Source organism: Notothenia coriiceps, unplaced genomic scaffold (genome assembly GCF_000735185.1).
Source record: "Notothenia coriiceps isolate Sejong01 unplaced genomic scaffold, NC01 NC01_scaffold00011598, whole genome shotgun sequence".
NCBI lineage: Eukaryota > Metazoa > Chordata > Actinopteri > Perciformes > Nototheniidae > Notothenia > Notothenia coriiceps.
In genome coordinates this window covers 184,623-206,600 of record NW_011344299.1, presented here as the reverse complement: position 1 = coordinate 206,600, position 21,978 = coordinate 184,623, and the positions used below count along the sequence as shown (strand labels likewise).

General features: G+C 42.1%; 2 protein-coding genes across 2 annotated transcripts; both read left to right on the top strand.

Moving 5' to 3' along the window:
• The first annotated feature begins 9,260 nt into the window (after positions 1–9,260).
• Positions 9,261–12,700, top strand: LOC104946807 (shaker-related potassium channel tsha2-like). Its single transcript, XM_010772692.1, has 2 exons — positions 9,261–11,225; positions 12,277–12,700. Exon 1 carries the CDS (start codon positions 9,763–9,765, stop codon positions 11,197–11,199), a length of 1,437 nt encoding a protein of 478 aa, XP_010770994.1. The 5' UTR covers positions 9,261–9,762; the 3' UTR covers positions 11,200–11,225; positions 12,277–12,700.
• A 1,155-nt stretch (positions 12,701–13,855) lies between these two features.
• LOC104946806 (potassium voltage-gated channel subfamily A member 1-like) lies at positions 13,856–21,676 on the top strand. Its single transcript, XM_010772691.1, has 2 exons — positions 13,856–14,432; positions 15,107–21,676. The coding sequence occupies exon 2, from the start codon at positions 15,374–15,376 to the stop codon at positions 16,847–16,849; it is 1,476 nt and encodes a 491-aa protein (XP_010770993.1). The 5' UTR covers positions 13,856–14,432; positions 15,107–15,373; the 3' UTR covers positions 16,850–21,676.
• Positions 21,677–21,978: the final 302 nt, after the last annotated feature.

Genomic DNA, 21,978 nt, shown 5'->3' with positions numbered 1-21,978 from the left:
AGTCCGTGTTTTCCGAGAAAAGTCTCGACAAAATGATTTTTCGTTTGTAAGGCCAAGGGGACCGCGGGTTAGGAGGGAGAGGAGGCCATGCCCCCCTTTGTCCCGCACCCGGGACCACGTTGCGCTGTACTCAATGCCCTGGCCTCGAGTGCTACACTCAGGACGGCCCCTATCTCGTGCGGTTTGCGGCCGAGAGTGAGGGGGTCCACAGCACGGTGAGTAAACACAGGCAGAGGGAGACCGGGTGTCTGTCACCTCTCGCCTGCGAGAGCGAAGACGCCCGGCTCTCTAACTAACCGACGCAGGGTCCCTCAGAATGAGACACCTGGTTCGGGAAATAAATAACCTAGGCTCACCGCCCGGTCGTCAGTCCGCTGAGGAAAGGGGAGGTAAGTGCCAAGTGGGTAACAACCAAGGGGCGGGACAGAGAAGAGGAGACCCCCCCTTTACACGGCACCAGAAGGAGATAGGCGGTAGTAGCCGAGAACGGCGCTAACGACACATAAGAGGTCTCGAGGGCACTCTAGTAGCCTTTCCGTGCGGGCGGATACTCTAGAAGGGGCAACGGGGGCCAAGTCCTCCTCGAGAGGAGGCCTACTGTATTTTTTTTTTCGACGTATCGCCGACGGAGGTTTCGGCCGAGTGCGAGGTTTAGGCCGACACAAGAAATTTTGGACAGCCAATTAATCCTGTCCGGCTCGCGAGTAAGAGTTCCGTCCAACTCGACTTGGAAGTCACAGGCCAAATGCTTCAGAAGAGGTTTGCCGCTGTACTACCTCTCGGCGACACGTTATGTCGCACAACCTCCACCGTATTCGGGTCGACAAACGATGGAACCCAATCGTCCTGTTTCTGTCTCTCCGAGCGGCAAACTCGGCCGACATTGCAACCAATCGCTACGTCCGTCTCGAGCGACCCGGTGGTCGGTCGACATTAATTGGCAGCCAAATAATCTGTTGTCCGAACTGCAAATTTGGACTACGAGGATTGGACAGCCAATATCGTCGTGACCAAAAAGGAGAACTGGGTCTACGAACCGGATATGATGTGTGCCAGCATTACCTCGGATCCCGACAATAATGCGTGACACACTTATCGTGACGTGTGTGTAGGCGAGTAAGGAGTCGTCCAAAACTCGCCACTTGCACGAGTTACAAGGTCCAATGCTCGGAAGAGGATTTGTCTCTGTCCTACTCTAGGCCACACTCTCCGTCACACACCTCCGGGGGAGCGTCCGGAAAAGCCAGGCCCGGGGCAGAATCTGACGGAAGTGCCCGTTGCCCCGCCACCTCCCGAGACCACCCGAGCAGTGGCTACTGTTGGTGTCGTGTAGGTTTTTGTACAGGCACGCGAGAGTCTCATAATGAGTCTCACCGCTGCGCAGGCGGCCGCAACGGAGTGCTAGAAGAAAAGTGGGAGTAGATGGTAGGGCCTACTTCCTATTTATACGGAAGTGAGCCCGGAGGTGGGGCCCACGTCATAGGTGGGCGTGGATTAAGTCTGTCAGTGCTGCACACGTGCAAGAGGGATTACCCAATAGCGATAGCCTTAGAGGGCGAAGCCTAATACGATATCGAAGGGCTGCAGCGAAAGAAGAAACAAGAACTGCAAACAAAAACCTATGTTAAAACAAATAAAAAATACTTATAGTTTACATGATTACACAAATGATTTGTTTGCAACTTATAGTTTTATTTTTGAAATTTATTTTATTTTGCTTGACTCAGTTTTTTTTTCTTTTAAACTCATCGTTTTGCTTTATTCTGAGAAAGTGTTGCTTTATCTTTATGATACAAAACTAATCCCATACAGTTGTTAGCTAGCTTTAAACGTTTGTAGGTTGTCTTCATGCTATTCCTTTTTGTTTTGATTTACAGAAGAATGGTATGGCGTTAAATATATTTTATATACATATTAATGAATCTATATTATATACATTTCCAAAAATGTATTTAAGATTATTTTATTATTAGACATTTCACATTTAATAGCAGACCCCAAAGGTTTTTGCTTGTGTGTATGTACAGTATATCAGTGCTGTGTGTCCAATGCCTGCCTCCTAGTGGTCGGATATAAAGAAGGCTAAAAGTAAAAAGTTAATATAGATGAACAATGTATTTGCAATCCTTTCAAACATTAAAACAAACCCTAAGAAGACTAAAGGAAAACATGTGCATTTCAATAAACAAGAGATGATACGTTATTTATTGTTGATAAGATAATAATAATGATAATAAAATAATTGTGCCCTCTTTATTTCTTTAAGGCCTTAAGTACACCATTATCCCTGGTTGACCCAAGCTCTGATATTGGTAACAACAAAGGATCATTTGTGCAACATATTTAATAACAATATTGCATCCATATTGACCTGCTTACATTTTCCTCTTTACATACAGTTTAAAAAAAAAAATACAAATGACCCTGTAAGCAACAACAACATTTTACAGCAACATTCATTATTACATAAAGGCTAATGTACAGCGTTGGCTACATTTTGTGAATTCCCAGGAGACCACATTTTTGACGCACTCTTGGAGTTAAGCAATGCACATAGCTGACAGAAAATAGTAGTGGCGACACTTTAAGATCAGAGCGCTGTTGCCATGAGCTAATCATTCCATGTGCCATATAGGAAAGTGTTGAAGGAGTACCTGTTTATTTATAGGAGTCTCTAAGGTTCCACAGCAGAGGGTTGCTCTTTGAGCGGGATTCAATTTCAGCTCTGTTGAACGCTGAAAATGCAGCATCTTTACAGACACAAACATGAGTATAAATTCTTAATATGTATCCAAGGGCCTACTTTGTTGTGCTGTATGTTCAGTTGTCGAAGCACAAGATGGTGATGTTTCTTTCTCCCCCGGGAAATACAGGATGTAAAATTGAAAACATTAAGGCGAAATTTCAAATATACATGTAGGCTTCTTATTTATTTGTTTGATATGCTGACTGGAGTGCAAGGCACTTCAAAATAGCTATTGTGGATGTAGAAAAGGAATGTATGATACCATAACAGCAACAACCCCATCCTATATAAATCCAGCCCAGCATGTGCTGTCATCATCCCAAACCAGTTAGTGGCTGCCTGAAGAACCCACAAGTCCTCTGTGCTCAAAGCCACAGTCAGTGTTGTGGAGAAACTGGTTGCATGTTATGTAAGATTGATGTCATTTTATTGTAAAGTAAATGTATTTGTAATCAGCTACAGTTATAAAGAAAACATGTTTTAGGCTCGTTTTAAGCTAAAGTAAATAATTGAAAAGTTGGTGATAACAAATCCGGATAAATTAATTTAAGTTAAAAGCTTTTAACATTCATTATGTTCACTCGGTTCTTATTTAAATATAGGTTATATTGATTAACTTAAAAGTTCCATAGTGATTCGCGTTAATACTGTTGTGATGTTTACACTGCCTGGTTTAAGTTTCTGTTTTTAGTACTTTCAGCTTTTTGCCCATTTTAAAATATTTCTTAGAAACCCTAAAGCTAATTTACATTAATTCCATGAGGTCATTGGCACTGTTACATAACTTACTACTAGTTTAAGGATAACTAGTAATCTTTGACGTATTACATTTCAAAAGTAACCTTTCCTACACTACATGTTAAAATGTTATGCTAGATACACCTTGGGACTACAACACTTAATGAGTAAGTCCTCAGTCACTCTTTGAGAGCACGTAATGACAGGCAGAAGTTGAAGTGTTTCAACCAATCCACGAGTTGAGAAATGCGATCGGAGACATGACAACAACCTGCAGTCCAGATGGTCAGCAGCACCAGCCTCACTCTGACCTAATATCGCAGTTCAGCCGTCTGTTTACGTTGTAAAGCTCACTGTGACATGTAAGGACATGGCAGGCGAGGCAAAAAACAGGAAAATGTTTGAATTAACACTGAGTTCACCTCTGAGCTTCTGAACAAGTGAGGCCTTGTAAGTGCCAGTGTAAATACGGTTCTTCCTATAAAGAAAATAATCAGAAAAAGGAAAACCTGCTCTTACTTCAAATGAAATTATTTGTACAGGCAGAATGTTTCTAGATAATTTGACTGTAGAGAATTCAGCAGCTTGCCAAGAAAAAAAGAAAGTATAGTATAGAATGGAAATATATTTGATCTATCAATAGAAGAGGGTTTACTGTATCTGATGTATCATAGCAGAAATCAAACCTTCTCAGCCGCCAACGTCAGCGGGCTGCTTTGGTCTTGATGGGTTTTCACCCAGCTGGAAAAACATTGTTAATGTGAACACAGATGCAGTAGGAAGTTATTAAGGGTGTTTTCATCAAAACATTGACACACCTAGCTGATTGGAAATTAATGAAAAGATGATTTAATACAGAGAAAATAGAAAACCGGCAAATCCTCACACTAGTGAAAATGGAACTAGATCGAGGTCTGATGAATGATACAATTTCTGTATAGATCACCCCATTTGTTAATTGATTAAGTGTTTCAGCTATAGTAGGGAATATATGAATGTAAAGGGTATATATATTTATAAATCTGGTTGAGGCACATAAAGGGCGATCAAAAGCCAAGAGAGTAGAATCATAAACATAAAGTTACAAATAAAGATGACACTTTTGAGACCTTTGAAGTCATCCTTGATTAATTACCCAGCTGTGTTTCTCCTGTGAACTGATCCCCCTGCAGTTGCCCTGCGGCCTGGATTTTGGACGACACTGTCTCCTAAAAAAGGGAAAGGCTCGATCAAGGAGTGAAATGATAATCCGAGGTACGCATGGAACAAGACATGCAGACGTACTTCCAAGGAACCCTGCCCTCCGGATCTGAGGTATCCAGTTTCATCTCTCGCTGCTGCTGAATGGCACGTTACCTATCAGCAAAAACATGAACGTCAACTTTAGATGACAGCAGGCTAATATTAAAACCAAGGAACTGGCAAAGAGCTCTGTGGAAGCCCTGGGTTCGGACACCTCGGTGTGAGGAGGCTCGGTCCACTCGCTTGTACAGCGGGTAATGGGCACAGCTTGAACACAGCTTAGGCTCTATTAGGCTAAAACTTTCACACCATTAATTAGATGCAGCTGCACACACTCCTCACAACTCAGCCATATGCACCGGCTGATGAGTGAAGACTTAAATGCATGCTGTAATCCATATAAAGTTCACAGTGTGATTTGAAGATGTACTGTATGTAGGGTCAAATCAAATCAAAACATGTTGAATCAAGTTAGTTTAATCCGCCGGCACTGAGCTAGATGCCATGATGTGTATCCCTTTTTTCAAGTGATTTATATATATTTTTTTCTCATTACATGTGTTGGGGAAATATTTTCCAAGGCCCATAACTTTGACCCAGTTTATCGGTTTGTGCTGCCCTCACTGAGCTCGGGCACCTGTAGCCTTGGCGGCTGTGCTCTCAGTGCTCTGTCTCCCTGTTCCTGCCTGTCGGCGTCGGCTGATAGAGGTGTTATTGTGCTTTGCCTGTTTTATCTTGTTATGCAGCATGTTGACGATTCTCTCAGAACCAGCTAAACACATGGGTCTGGGGTAGAGATCTTCAGAATTGGTTTGGCATCTGTTGTGTCAACTCGTGGCGCATGACATGTCTTGTGAGTTCTCCGACCGAAGCTCCAAATAAACCGTCAGTGTTTGCCATTAACGTTCCAGCTCTCCTCGTGTCACTCTGAGTCCTGTTTCCAATTGCTTCAGAAGTTTCCCTCACAACATTGGTAGTTGTTTTTAAAACCTAGGATGTAAAATGGCACTTAAATGCAATGAAAGGGTTTTTGTTTTGATAACTTTGTTTTAAAATGTTGATTTAACATAAAAAGGAAAATGATTAGTTAATTTTAAGAGGCCTGTATTTATTTTTTATTTTTCATACTACAATTGCTCTTCAATAAAGCTAAATTATTTTTGATCCAATTCATCATTTGAAATGTTTTTAGAGTATTAATAGCTAAAATAATAGACAGCTGCACCTCAAGATTTATGATACAATATATTAATTTTCACTGTATTATTAGCACATTTTAATACAGTGATAACAAAATATTCTCATAAATCAGCCTCAGTAACTCGCACCACACACACGCACGCACGCACGCACACACACACACACACACACACACACAGCACTGATAGACTCAGAGAGATTTGTATGACAGCTATAGACCGATCATATCCCCTCATGACATATAACGTCATATCGTGCAACCCTATTTTTAACCTACAGCTGTATAGAAGTCATTGACCTTACTTGCTTTAGGTAAGTTGTTGTTTTGAATAATAAGTAGTGATCCTTTATTAAAATATATTAATCGAACATTTGTTTAACTAGGAAGTCCCTTGAGGTGAAAATCTAGCAAACTAGTTACAGTTCAAAAAGAAAAAGAGCCAACTGACACGGAAAATAGTGAATAAAATAAAAATGAATCTGTTGCATCGCTGTGTATCATGAGCTTTTCACATGGCTTTATCATTTCATCAAGGGCACTAGATTATATATAGGTCTATGGAGAAAGGTAGGAGGAGACTTTCTGTCCCTAGGTCAGTGCAAACCCTTGGATACTGGTAAGGAAATTGTAGCTGTTGAATCAGAGGATCCCAGATATAGCTCCACCTTCATAAACTAATTCCTGTGTCATTCCTGAGACGCTGTCATCACCAGCCCTTCAGCCCTATTTCACTTTGAGCGGATTAGTTGAAACTGAAGCAAAGTGATCTAAAGGAGCTGTTGACTAGCACGTCTGACCTTCTAAAAACTCCCATTCAAATGTATAACAGACACAAACACACTTTAAATACACATGAGTTCATTCACAATCGTACTAATGATGGATGCACACTTACAGAAATACACACACACACTTTGTAAATACTTGGCCTTGGGTTTGGAAAGAGGAATGCCAAGAGGAGTCAGTGACGCAAGAGGCTGCTGTGATTACCTCACGTCTGTAAAGTGTTAGCAAGGAGCCTCATTCTGTCTATTTTTAGACAAAGACAAGAGTCAGAGGAACAAGTGTCATCAATCAACATGCTCATACACACAAACTCTAAAAAGATACATATTTATTGTTTTTTCAGAACATCTGCATTGTATGTGTTTTTCATTAAAAGTGAATGATGTTGATATAATTGTTAGTCAAATAGTAATAATTCATGTTTTTCCATCCTGCTATTTTTGAAATAAATATTGTTTAATCTTAAATCATATTAACAAAATATGAAATCACGATGCTATAAATGCCAGTAGAGATCACAGATTTTCTCAAACATCCAAACTAATTGATTCCTCTGCAGAATGATAAGAAAGCATGTTCTCTTTTTCTCAGTGTGAGAAAATCCACAGTATCCTGTTTCCATGGGACTCTCCTGCATTCATGGGTCGAGCCATTAATAATGAAGGGAGGTTCCCCGCTGTCAGCATTCACCCTGCAGGCTTTATGGCATGTGTCTCCCAGGCTACGTCTCATTGCAGTCACTGTAAAGTATGCACGTAAATGCATGTCTCTCTGCATATCTAAAGGTATGTGTTTCTATAGAAAGGCCCTACGGAAAGCCCCACCACAAACATGCATGGAGAATATGTTGTTATTTACATATATAATAATACATGTTTTTTATAATTGTATGTACCATGTATGTGTTGGCTATGTATATTTTAAATATATGTTATTGGGTTTAACATGAAAGGACAATAAATAATCCAAATAAATAATAAAAAAATATATTGTTCAAAATAATAATATTGAGCCTAAAAACTATTTTTGATCCCACAAATGAATATTGAAAAAAATACCAATGTAGCTGACAAGGGGAGGTTAATGTGATCTTTCTAGATCGAGGAAACTACTGTGAGTATTTTTTGGACTGACCGATTTAGAGTTGTGTCTCCATTCCTCAGCTTGTTTATTATTGTTTGTTTCCTTGGTTACATTCAACGGCTGACACCTTGGCGTGACCCATACAGTAATTTGCTGAACGCAATATGCTAACACATTAACAGCAGGCGGCTCCGTGTCCAGACACTGACATTTGACATCCAACCCCTTTGTTCACTAATGGCAAGGCAAAAAAAAAACCTGTGCTCCTTTAGGAGGGGGGGGGGCTGTAGTTGTTAACCTGACCATGAAAAAAATATATAACCTCTCTCTCGTAAACATATGTGGTGGCATGTGTTGTCCCCAACAAAGATTGCCCCCATCAAGACAATAATGCAAAGCGTTCCGGTTGGTTTTAGTAACACTGATTATCGCCTTTGAGCTATTATTGCTGCGTTCACAACTGCACTGACTGACATACCTGATGCAGCTTCATGAAGGCAATGAAAGTGGAAAAAAACAGGCTATAATTAGATCACAATGCTGCGGTACACATATCAATTCACTCTGTACACTCGGGCCAAGTCTCAACCAAACCCCAATAGATGTATTCATCTTTAACATGTAAGAAAGTGAAACCTGAACTATTGCTGGATACACAGGGTCTAATAGGGAACCAATAAGACTGAAGGTGGCCGATTTTAACACCCCCATATTTCAGTGACCCCATAGCCAGGTCACTTGTCTTCTGAGGGTCCCCCGTGTTCCAAGTTGTACAATTGAGCCTTTTAAGTGCTATAAAAGGTGGGTGTTATTTCGGCCGTGGCTTCCTGAAGATGCTATCCTCCCCGGTCTACTCAAGTGTCAGTATAGCCAGCACTTTCCACTGGCCGGGTCCAGCAGGGCTCCTGGCTCTACGAGGCCCTGCTCTTCAGAGCATTCGGGTTGTTTCATGTCATTTATTTCAAGTTATGTAGATGCAGAAAAGAAACCCTCAATACTGTTAACATGCTGGATCTATTTGTCAACACTCCTGGTTTCTAAAACGGTGGGCTGTGACCCAAAGTATACACCGGCCGGGTGCTGGAGGTTCCCTTGTGACAAGAATAGCCACATGATTTCATGAATGAGGGACCTGCAGGGTGAGAGACTCAGTTTCTCAGTAGTCTCTGGATCTGGTAAAGTTATGGACCTTTCTCTGAACAGGGACATAGAGTAGACTGAGGAATTTAATGTGGGATATTTTTAGAAAGATAAATGTAGATTTATAGCACTTCAATGATGACATTATGATGTATCTCAACTTGGAAACAGGAGATTTCAATCCATTTTAGTAATACTGCCTACTCTTAATACTTTGATTAATTAAGTATGATTTGTTTTGATCTTTTACTTCATTTCCTATGACTATTGATATCTAATAGGGGACTATTAGATATCAGTACAAAATGTTCCAACTTTAACCAAACTTTTTATTATCGTTTTTAAGATACATGTAAAAGTGCAACAAATAAACAACAATAAAGAAGACTACATTTGTAAGGCTATCCCGGTGCTTGTAAATCAGTGCAGTGCTACAGTGAGGTGAGTGTGAGAGGGACAGCAGCAGCAGCAGCAGCAGCAAGTGTCATCTGGTCTTCCAACTTGGGGAGGGCTTTGGAGTTTAAAATGGTGTGAATATGATAGCCATCGGGATAGCTTATGCAAGTGGAGATCTGTCTGCACCATTGAAAGTTGACAGTTCAGAGGCACTAATCTGACAAAGGGACGGTATAAATCAACAACTGGACGAACATTTTTCGATATCAATAAACAAAAACAGTTGGGGAGCAAAAAAACAAAAACAGGTGGGGAGAGTTTTTCTGAGTGTGAGCGGCTGCATGAGACGGAGACTTGTGAGGACGCACGGGTAACAGAGGAGAACCCAGAGGAGGTGAGTGACGGGCTTACCCTCGGAGGGGTAAAAAAGATGACCGTGGTGTCCCAGGAGAACCACGACGACACTGTGGTCGTAACTCCTTTGTTGCAAGATGCTGCTGACTTGGAAGCAGCCGACACGGAGTGCAGCGAGCGCGTGGTCATCAACATCTCGGGTCTGCGCTTCGAGACGCAGCTAAAGACCCTCTCGCGCTTCCCCAGCACGCTTTTGGGAGATCCGCGTAAACGGATGCGTTTCTTTGACCCTCTGAGGAATGAATACTTCTTTGACAGGAACAGGCCGAGCTTTGACGCCGTCCTCTATTATTACCAGTCAGGAGGGAGACTCCGGAGGCCCGTCAGTGTACCTGTGGATATTTTCCTGGAGGAGTTAAAGTTTTATGAATTTGAGGAGGAGACCATTGAACTTTTCAAAGACGATGAGGGTTTATCGAGGGAGGAGGATCGCCCTCTGCCAACCAACATATACCAACGCCAGTCATGGCTCCTTTTTGAGTATCCAGAAAGCTCAGGACCTGCACGGATAAACGCCATTGTGTCTGTTGTGGTTATTTTAATATCCATTATCATATTCTGCATGGAGACTTTACCCGAGTTTAGAGAGGTCCCACTGGTGCCAAAAACTCATCCCAATGGGAGTATCATCGCCTTTGAGCCCAGTCCGTTCACAGATCCGTTTTTCATGGTGGAGACACTTTGCATCGTGTGGTTCTCCTTTGAGTTCACCATGAGGTTTCTGTCGTGCCCCAGTAAAGCAGCTTTCTTTAAAAACATCATGAACATAATCGATGTTGTGGCAATAGCTCCATATTTTATCACCCTGGGCCTTGACCTGGCGGAGCATCAGGGCAGCAGTCAGCAGGCAGCGTCTCTGGCCATCCTCAGGGTCATCCGTCTGGTCCGAGTCTTCAGGATCTTTAAACTTTCCAGGCACTCCAAAGGTCTCCAGATCCTCGGCCAGACGCTTCACGCCAGCCTCAGGGAGCTGGGACTGCTCATCTTCTTCCTGATCATTGGAGTTGTTTTATTCTCCAGTTCGGTTTATTTCGCAGAAGCAGAAGACCCAGATTCTGGATTTACAAGTATACCCGATGCGTTTTGGTGGGCAGTGGTGACAATGACGACAGTTGGATATGGAGACATGTGCCCCTCCACCATTGGGGGCAAATTCGTTGGATCGTTGTGCGCCATTGCAGGAGTGCTAACCATAGCTTTACCTGTCCCTGTCATAGTGTCAAATTTCAATTATTTCTACCACAGAGAGAACGAGGATGAGGAAAATGTTGTGTATGTGCACGTCAAATGCGGACAGCAGCAGCAGCCCTCCTTAAGTGAAAGTGATTCAAACAAAAGCAACCAGCCGCTCTCCAAAACTGAGTCCTTCCAGGAGAGCGACGACTTGGAAACTTTGACGCATCAAAAAGTAATCCCAGTGGAGACATGCACAGTGAGACTGACAGAGGTATAAAACGTTGGAAGGAGTTTTTATTTCTGGTGAGTTGTCTTCCAGTGGACACATCATTAAAGCTCCTTCATGCTGGGGGCTGCAGTTGCTTTTACGCAATCTGTTTTAAAGTGTTTTTCTAAAAGTGGAGCGTCATATGTTTATGCTACAGGAGCCCCCACCAAAGTGAGAACTGGCTTGAATGTACCGTGATGTATTCAAATGTGGCAAAGGAGGGGAGCAACAGTCAATACATGGGGAACTGTACAGTAAAGCTATACCATAGCCCTGACATGCAAACATTTGGGAACCCCTGGGGCACACAGGGCATAGCTGAAATACCACTAGCCGTAATTGAGCCATGCTAACAAACTGAGCAGTCAATAGAGGATAATTGAAAACAATGTGTTCGTATCTTTAATTTCTCAGTTCAGTGAAAACATTTTTTGTAAAAAGTCCCTTAAATGGTGTTTACGCACGAACCAAACTTTGATACTATCACGTAGCCAATTCCCAAACGAGTTACGCAAGAGTTAGAAGGAAATGTGTTTGTATTTCGCTTTGATGACTCATAACTGCTGTCCCTTTTGGAACATTAGAGCTTTTTTACGTCTGTTTGGACTGTGAATTGTTGGCTTAATCCCTCAGGGTACTATTGTCAAAAGTGTACATGTTTTACATAATAACGAGATCAGTTATCCATAGTTAAAATATACATATCTCTTTTAATGACAGCATCGCTTTCTATACTTTTCTTCTAAAAAAACAAACCTCACTTTAGGAGCCATCCCAGACTTTGTTTATTCGGAGTTTGCAACATACCTTTATTAAATCTGGTCAGGAAAGTGAGCTGTGAGCGCCCCCCTGTGGATGAAACTCATCCCTGCTCAGAATGCTGTGTAAAATGAAAACTTCAGCTTGTGTATCTCTGCACTGTTGCACATGACATTGACTGATTTAGGCATAAGCCCCTGAGATCACGCTCTTTGACTGTATGGATGCTTGTGATGGTTAACTAAGCTCAGCAGAAGCCTGACTGCTCTCTATTACTGTTTACTTAATGAGTTTACTTAGTGAGTTTTATTTTCTGCTTACTTGCAGGAGGCAGACGAGTTTGTGAAGCGTGTATCAGAGTCGCAACAAAACACAAATGTGGGATTCTTTTCTTCTCAAAAGTAGTGGATAATTTTCTCACCGATATTCTTTCATTGCCAGTGTTGTATATACAGAGATGGAGGAAACGCTTTGGAAAGATTCAGTCTGCGATAATGGACATTGTGTTTATCAACAGTTGAAAAAACAACATTCTTTTGTGTAGGCTTTATTGATGACCACGCTTTCTGTGTATAAAAAGCCTTGGGTATACTACGTTGTTTTGTAATTCTGAATCTTCCCTTTTCTTATGCAGTTTTAATGCAAACTTGGAGAACATAGCCCACATAGACATTACAATGCAATGTCTGCATGACATGAATGCATTGTGAATTTTAAATGTAATAAAATATTTATTTTTCTAATTCAAACATGTATGTGAACTTAACTTAATCCTTTTTTTATAAATAAATTATGAATCAGAACATTTATCGCTCGTCATTCTTCCCTCAGTATTCAAAGAAGGCAAACAGAGAGTCAGTCACTTGTGTCAAATAAATGCCCTTAAATTGGTTCAATATCTTTGTTATCACTTTTGCTGCTAAAGGTTTGAAAACAAGGGCGCAGAAGCAGATATTGTGTTGTCTTGCCACAAAACCAATTAACTTAATAAAATGTCAAAGTGATTAATGTTGGGGAGGGTTAATTGGCTGGAGGCACATTTAACAAATTAGACCTGATGACCTGCTCTTTTTGTTGAATGTCTCGTTTTTAAAAAGTCAGCAGACAGCTGTTTAGAGTCAGTTCAGCTCTGACTCTCACTGTGTTTAGGCCTCATGCCTATAAACTCAAAGTTAATGGAGACATATACTGTATGTGCTATGCTGCTGTACAGTAATGACTTTAGTACATTCTGGATTATTTTGGGATTTGTAGTTTTCTGTGAGGTTAATTCATCACTGCGCTGTCCGTGGTGCTGAAACTGATCCTGTGGCCTCTGCAGTGCCAACATTCCTGCATTTCTTTCAACACTGTATGACTTTCAGATCCATATGCAGCAATGAGTGAAGGTTGGTGGGATGTTATAACTTAGTATCACAAGGTATAAGATATTTGGTGTGAGTATATATAGTGCACATCCTGAATGCAAGTTTCATATGAAGGGTGCAAACACTGTGTGCATGACTTTATCTTTCTTATTGCTCACTAGAAAAACTGATGAAAGTTACACAATCTAATTTGGTCTCACATCAGGCATATTAAAATAACATATTTAGGGGGTAGATGGGTATTATAATCTAAGCAATTTCTGACTAGTTTTTCTAAATTATTAAACATCTCAAATGTCACCCAGTGTAGGTTTAGAGGTTTTGTTACCAACTGTCCCTCTTTGCAGTGAGATTGCGCCAGTGCTGGCACACAAGTGCTCTTGTTTTTGTGGTGTGTGGAGAACTTCTACCGGCGTGCTTTAGTAGAGCCGGTCTGCATTGCGTCGAAACCCTCCAACTCCTCCTCCTCCTGCTTCTCCTGCTGCTCTCCCTCCCCTCTCCTCTCCTCTCCCCTCTTCCCCCCTCACCTCCCCTGCACTTGCATGTAAAATGCACAGCAAAACTTGCTTGACATTGTGGAGAAAACATTTGGACCTCGCTGCTGCACTCTCCACTATCCGTGTCTTTTATCCTGCCCTCCGATTCGCGCTGAAAACGCATTGTGCCTGTCATCTCGTCCACTCGCAAAAAGCGGCAGATTTCTGCTGATGCAGAGACGTCTGGAAATTTCAAGGGCTCGCTTATTGCCCCTTAAAGTGTCTCCCCCTCTGAATTGCAGCGCAAGATTTTCTCCTGCGGTATGCTGTGAGCTGTTCGCACCACCGTGCCGCGGAGCGAGCAACTCCCGACGCTGCGGCTCTCTTGTTCCTTTTCCATCCCAGGCTTTCCTCATTACACTCACCTGATTTCACATCTTGTTTTTTCTACTTGGCTTCACCTTCCTAAGACATTTGGGGGCACTTTGAGGATGGCGAAGAGCACAGAGAGGCTGTAGGCTTCTTTCTTTTTGAGGAAGGTGCAATGTAAAGTTGCCACATGACACCCTCTGCTGCCCTGCCGTTGGAGGATTTTACTCGAGGATAAGACGCATTCAGGACCTTTCAAGAACAGCCAACGGTAAGCCCCGAAACTGCTGACTTATGCAATAATCATATCGGTTAGATTGTTTTCTCCTCCACAGCTGATGTTGTTTTAATGGTTAGCTTAGACAACTACTGCATTGTTTTACTATCTCGTAAATGGGTTTTACATATTTGTTGCCCCGCGGAAAGCCTTTAGGCTGTTTGCATGTAGAAACATCAGTTGGTGTAGTATCTGTATCAGATGCTATGCGTCACAACATAATTCAGGATGGTTTAGAGTGCCGTAGGATAAATTATGGTCATGCTCCTTTAAGACATAAACCACATCATTTATATGTAAAACTAAAGTGAACACCCTTACAGAAACAGCATATGACTGTATCAGAGAAACAGGGTAAAACTACCCATAAAATCATCTATAGGAATATTAAAAATCATCATATTATCACCGCTGCAGTAAGATGATACATATTTATATTATAGAATTGCACCTCTTTATTGTGTTTTCAACCTTTACTACCAGATAACTGCACTTATTGCAGGTTGAGAGAACTAAATAAATAAATAAAGCAACTGCAAAAAATGCTGAGCCAGCAAATATCTTGGCTGTTTGATCCCATTATTTCTTCCTCCTTCTCTCTCTCTCTCTCTCTCTTTCCCTCTCCCTCCCTCTTTCCCTCCCTCCCTCCCTCTCTCTCTGTGTGACAGAGGCAGCAGTAACAACAGCAGCAGATGCACAGGAGAGCAGCAATGGTCAAGTCAGCGAGAACCGCAGTGGAGCCGCACTGAGGCAAAGCAGCCAGCTAGCCCCCTCGTGTCCGGGGACGTCTTCAACAATTTAAGGGGTGTGGGAAGCTGAGGAGTGGAAAATTTGCCCCGAACCTGAATGCCTGCTCAGTCAGACTAACCGGGATCCCCACACAACTCCTCCTCCTCCTCCTTCCTCCTCCTCCTCCTCCTCCTCCTCCTTCCAAAATGACCGTGGTAGCAGGAGATAACATGGACGACACCTCGGCTGTCCCGGGACACCCTCAGGACACCTATCCCCCGGACCACAATGACCACGAATGCTGCGAGAGGGTGGTCATCAACATAGCCGGGCTCCGGTTCGAGACACAGTTGAAAACCCTCTCCCAGTTTCCAGAGACGTTGCTCGGCAACCCCAAAAAGAGGATGCGGTACTTTGACCCTCTGAGAAACGAGTACTTCTTCGACAGAAACCGCCCCAGCTTCGATGCCATCCTCTATTACTATCAGTCAGGGGGCCGGCTGAGGAGACCAGTGAACGTCCCTTTGGAAATGTTCTCAGAAGAAATCAAATTTTACGAGCTGGGGGTGGATGCCATGGAGAAGTTTCGTGAGGACGAGGGTTTCATCAGGGAGGAGGAGCGTCCTTTACCCGAAAATGAGTTCCAGCGTCAGATTTGGCTCCTCTTCGAGCACCCGGAGAGCTCAGGCCCTGCGAGAGTGATCGCCATTGTGTCTGTGATGGTAATCCTGATTTCAATTGTCATATTTTGTTTAGAGACTTTACCGCAGCTGAAAGAGGACCCCAGGGGTCGAATGATCCCATTTGGGAACACTACTATTTATTATAAGCCAAATCTCCTCACTGACCCCTTCTTCGTCATTGAGACACTCTGTATAATCTGGTTCTCCTTTGAGCTGATTGTACGCTTTCTGGCGTGCCCGAGCAAACCGGCCTTCTTCAAGAACATGATGAACATGATCGACATAGTGGCTATCATCCCTTACTTCATCACACTCGGCACAGAGCTGGCCGAAGACCCAGAGAAAGAGGGAGTGGGGGAGCAGGCAACATCTCTGGCCATACTCAGGGTGATCCGTCTGGTCAGAGTGTTCAGGATCTTCAAGCTGTCTCGACACTCCAAAGGACTGCAGATTTTGGGGCAGACGCTCAAGGCCAGCATGCGAGAGCTGGGATTGCTGATCTTCTTTCTGTTCATTGGAGTCATCTTATTCTCCAGTGCTGTCTACTTCGCCGAGGCAGAGGAGGACGGATCCCACTTTGGCAGCATCCCGGACGCCTTTTGGTGGGCTGTTGTGTCTATGACAACTGTGGGCTATGGGGACATGGTGCCGGTCACTATAGGAGGCAAGATTGTAGGATCTCTGTGTGCCATCGCCGGAGTGTTGACAATTGCGCTCCCAGTGCCTGTCATTGTGTCCAACTTCAACTACTTCTACCACAGGGAGACCGAGGGAGAAGAGCAGGCCCAGCTGCTCAACGTCAGCAATACCAACCTCCCCTCTGAAACCAACTCCAGCCGCCGTAGTTCATCCACCGTCAGCAAGTCAGAGTACATGGAGATCGATGGAGACATAAACAATAGCATCGACAACTTTAGGGAGGCAAACCTCAGAACTGGCAATTGCACTATAGCCAACCAAAACTGTGTAAATAAAAGCAAGCTGCTTACAGATGTTTAGAAACTAGCTAGGAACTTAGAGGATCTCTATGGGACTGTCATATGTGGAGTAGACCATCAGTTAGGAATGCTTCATTTACCTCCTCAAAGCGCTCTGTGGCATTAGGCCTACAACTATGCTAAGCTATATAGAAAGGAAAGAAAAATCAAAGCTCTTAGAGTGAATGACAGCTAGATAGAATAATTAATTCTTTTGATCCTACAAATATATAGGTACATCAAAAAGAAAACATCGAATATTACGCATATACACGGCTCCCTGGAGGACGCAGAGCGCACACGGTCTCATCCAATGACGGCGTGATTCTAAAATCTTATGCATGGAGTACAGAAAACATTTCAGCAAGTTGCACAATGCACCAGAAAAGTCTGCAGAGACATGCAAGCACCTGCAGCCAAGTGGTAAGCACCAAGAAGTTAGGTGACCCCCGTCCCTCCTCCTTCCTCTCTCCCTACAAAGGATATCTACTATTCAGCAAAGCACCTTATAGGAGGAAGACTGATCTCTCTTGTTTGGATGTAAACAGATGGTGATCTGCTCGCTTCACGGACATCCGCAATGCTGCTGTTTTCCAGCAGATGCTGTAATTGTGATATCACCAAGTGATTCAATGCCATGCCCTTTAGATGCAACACAGCACAATGTTAAAGTGAGCTTCACACGAGCATGATTAGAGACTTTCCATTTTGATATCGGCATGCACGAGACATATCTCACATAATGGAAAGGATGTTCTTTTGGATACCTGCCTCCATCCCCCTCTTCTCATCTGTTTTCATACCGAGTGCACTGGATGAGCTATTAATTTGAAATGCTAATCATTTAGAAGTATAGAAATTGAATGTTAAATCTTAAGGAAACAGTACATAAATGAGATCATAGCATGATAAAAGTTACCTGCATTATGGTCTATTGACTAAGGTACTTTTGTATCCTGGTATATTTAATGCATGACATGAGTATTCAGCTTGTTGCAATTCAGGCACTCTGCAGTGCCCTATTGTCAGGGAAGCTAAGGAAATCAAATTCTGGATGTTTTCCAAATTGCGATCAAATATATCCAAACCCACCTTGAGGATGCAGAGTTTCTCATTTAAAGGTAGTCAAAGAAACTGAATAAGTATTATCAAAAATGCATATAATTATAATAAGCACCAATTACAGTATTACTTCAATAGTGCAGTGCATGGACTTTCTTTGAACAAGAAAAGTTAACATATCATTAGTCATGCTTCCATTTCCACATCAAATTTGAGTACGTACTGGTTAGGAATCCACTGAGAAAAGGATCAATACCAAATTTCACTTCATATTACAGAGAATTATTCTGACATTAGTTGCTAGTGCCTTTATCCCTTTCACCACCAGGACCAGTGAAAGTGCCTCTGTGTACAATGGGATTTGTGAGGTTGAGCAGAGCTGGTTTACCTTCTGTTCGAGTGTTGATATACTGTTGGTTACGATGTAAACGATGCCAGATGAGCAAGGTTGAAACAGCAGGTGATTATGGTCAAAAACAAAAGATGATCCATGGCTGTTATGCACAACCCGGTTTTCATGCTGTCACGCACTTAATTATGCCCTTAAGCAGCAATGTATTGTACTCTGCATGTTTACCAATCCAATTCAAAAGGGAATTTCCATAGGGTTTTTAACATATTTGATTTATGTCTGTTGTTTTTCTTTCTTTTTTCGTGCACCATGCATCCTTTCAGGGTCTCTACCTCAATGAGGTCATTGCAAACTTGCTGCAGAGCTGCAAGCTTCAATGCAGGGCTTCCTTTACCATAATGCAAAATGGAACCTTAAGTGTAAACTGCAGTCATGCAACATTGAATGTGAGAGTCCCAAAGCATAGCCTTTACACAAGCACTTAGGACAAATAGTGTATCACGATCCCGCTCCTTTTGTTCACAACGCTACGCACAATCAGAACATTCATATGGAGAGGGTATGTAGAGACTGCTTGACTCTCTTTACGGGAGGAGATTGATTGTTTTATATGTTGCTTTCTTTGAAGCAATGGTATCTGAAGTTACTGTTGCGTCACCTGAATGTGTTTTTAAGACGGTTTGTTATGGGCATTATTATGCACAGTGATGTGCAGCCCGCATTTTTGCACAATCATTTTGTTTTCTAGCGCAAACATTTATTTTTTTATTATTTCCCTGTGCTTGCTCATATGTAGTGCATTGTTTCCTAGCATATTGTTCCAGACTAACTGCAGATAGATTAGGATAAATTATGACTACTTGAAAATCTCCAGCTACTGTACATCGATCTTCACTCAGTATTGAGATGAATTGACCCAAATAATAGTAAGATTTTATAACGTACTGTACCCTCTTTTAATTTGTGTTAAGCACTCTTTTGACAATGTCCTGTAAAAGAAAATCTCCGCTGCAATGCAACTTGAATGTCATATATTTGTTTCTGTTAGTGCAATGGCTATTCTTTGTGGTGCTAGTACAGGACTACTGTACTTTTCCATTCTTGTCCCTGTTTTGTTTTTGTATGCTGGTTGGTCCGCTTTGTTCATTTTCTTTGATGATTTCTTTTACTGTACTGCTGAAGAGTGTCTGCCTCAGGTTGAGGTTAAAATTCAAGAGCCTTGCTAGATGTCAGTAACTTATCATGAGAGCAAAATAAGATACACATTTGTGTCAGGGATCTTCAATTTGTGTAGGGTTTCTCATACAGAAGGACATTACTAATCCCCAGCACCATATATTATATTGCTATGTATAGATTCACGGAAATTATAGTAGTCTCGTTAATGCAGCTATCAGGAAATTGTTCACGAGTTTCTTGTACGACTGATACTTGAAGGTAGTGATGTGTGTAACATGTCCTACAGGAAACAGCTAAAAGTGATGTAAAGAAAATAAAAACAAGCTCCTCACATTAGCAGTGCTGTGAGGCATGTATGGATGGTGCTATGCATTCAAATACCCAACAGAAACATGCATTCTTAACAGCAATAGAATATCAGATAACCTGTTTCTTAGATGCTTTTTGTAACAAAAAATATAGGAAAACAAATCTATTTTGAATGTCGGAGAAACTGCGATCACGTGACAGACAACTCACAACAGGGCTGTTTATGATCCAACCGACTGTCCTCTGTTCTGGGATTTTGTAAGGTCAGTAGGGTCGAATGTAGAGGAGGACATTGTATTGGGAGAAATGCTTGAAAAGTCCAAATATAGGCTTTGTAACAGTCCCCGTTAAACACCAAGGTCGGACTGGAGTTGTTTTTCAGTCAGGAACAAAGGCTGCTGACGGGTTCATTCGAACCTAGAACACAGTCCCAAAGGAAAAGCCCATAATGCACTTAGAGAGGATCTATCATCAGTTCACTGGACTGATCAGCTGTGTGAGAGAAAGTCAGAGAAGGTGCCTAAATTGTTTTACATATTCATTTGTCTAGCTTACCGTTAGATGCTAATGCTTCTGCAAACAAACACAAGTGAGAAGATAAAAAAAAAAATGACGACATTAACCTAATCAAACTATAAGAAAAAAACCATGAAATGTCACGAGAACAAAATGCAATTTAGCTACAATAAGATAGAGAAAAGTAACCACTATAACCTGCAAATACGTATGAAAAACAATTTTACTGTGTGTTTTTATTTTCCTCTTCTTTTGGGTGGCACTGTAAAAATGATTTAGGAAGAACATGCCATAACCTGGAATATCAAAGACAATTTGTTCCTCGGGCAAGCCATGATAATGAATCTACTGTATTATGATCAATTGCTATACACTAAATGATATGGTCAAAAAGTGTACTATTATTAAAAAAAATCTTATGGTTTGTCTTTTTGGTTTTAAGAAGAAAAAACAACAGGATTTATTCAAACACCATGTTGACATTCTTCCACCGCCGAACCTACTGCTACGATGTATCTCTACAGAAACCTACTAATCGCAAAAAACTGCATGGTCGATGAAGGACTGCATGAGTTTTGCCTTTCAAACTGTGGATCAACTATAACACGGTTGCATCATTTAAAAAAAGAAAAAAAGAGACCCTTGCTTTCATCTGCACCAAGGCTTCTTGTAAGGCCCTGTTCAGAAGTTTGTCATGAAACGTGTCCTCTGCGGGATTTCTTAAAAAGCACCTTAGCGCTGACCTCATCACTCAGATGGCGTTGGGTGTCCGAGCCGTGCTCCGTGTGATTTTCAGGTTGGGCCCTGAGTGTGAGCAAGGACACAAAGGGCTAGTTTCTCAAACTCTATCTCTATTCTAGGACTGAAACGCTCTTTCAAGTGACATTTTGCCCGTTCTTATCTCAGTCTAGACTGTAGTGATACTGCATTGTTGGAAACGTGCCCATCATGTCTAAACAGGGCCTGTGCCACGCACCCTCCTCTGTACTACATTGGTTTTAAGGCATTCTTTGTGCTGAAGGTGTCGGCCTGCTTTCTGCCTACTGAGGAGGAACAGGATCAAATGTTGGGATGTTGTGTATTGATGAGAAGATCTTGTTTGTGTTAGAAGTGTAAAGGCTATGAGTTTGTCTTTCCTGTCAAGAATGCACATTTAAACTTCGCTTGTAGGGACGTTTTTTTGGAGCAAATCTCAAAAAGGACTGTCCTGCTCTTCTTTTCATCCACAAGAAAACCAAACTCTGATTGTGTTATCTAATCCAGCCGTCATTGTCATGTTGTGTTTTACCAAGGATTATGCTACAATGTGTTCAGTTTGTCACATGATGACAAAGGCATGGTCTGTGATCTATGCAAGGGTTATTTGTTTTTCTTTTTCTTATATCACCTATGATTTCCTCTTACATTAACTTCAATAAATTTTTAAGGATCTGCTGGTGTATGCTCATTTCGGCTCGGGGTGGGGGATTGTATCTGAACTACGGACCTGCACAACAACCTCCATTAATCAAAGCATCTGCAGAAATATCCTGCAGTGTGCATTTCTCCAGACCTCGAGGTCTCAGTTTAAGCGCGTCCCACCTTTGTGTTACAGTACCCTCTCACTGAAGCCATTAGCAGTGATTCACAGGGCTAATATAAGGTAATGGTTACACACTAATCCTCTTGTCCCAGGGGAGGCCTGCTTACCTCTGTCATTCCCTGCGAGTGGTTACATACTTCCAGGGCCTGAA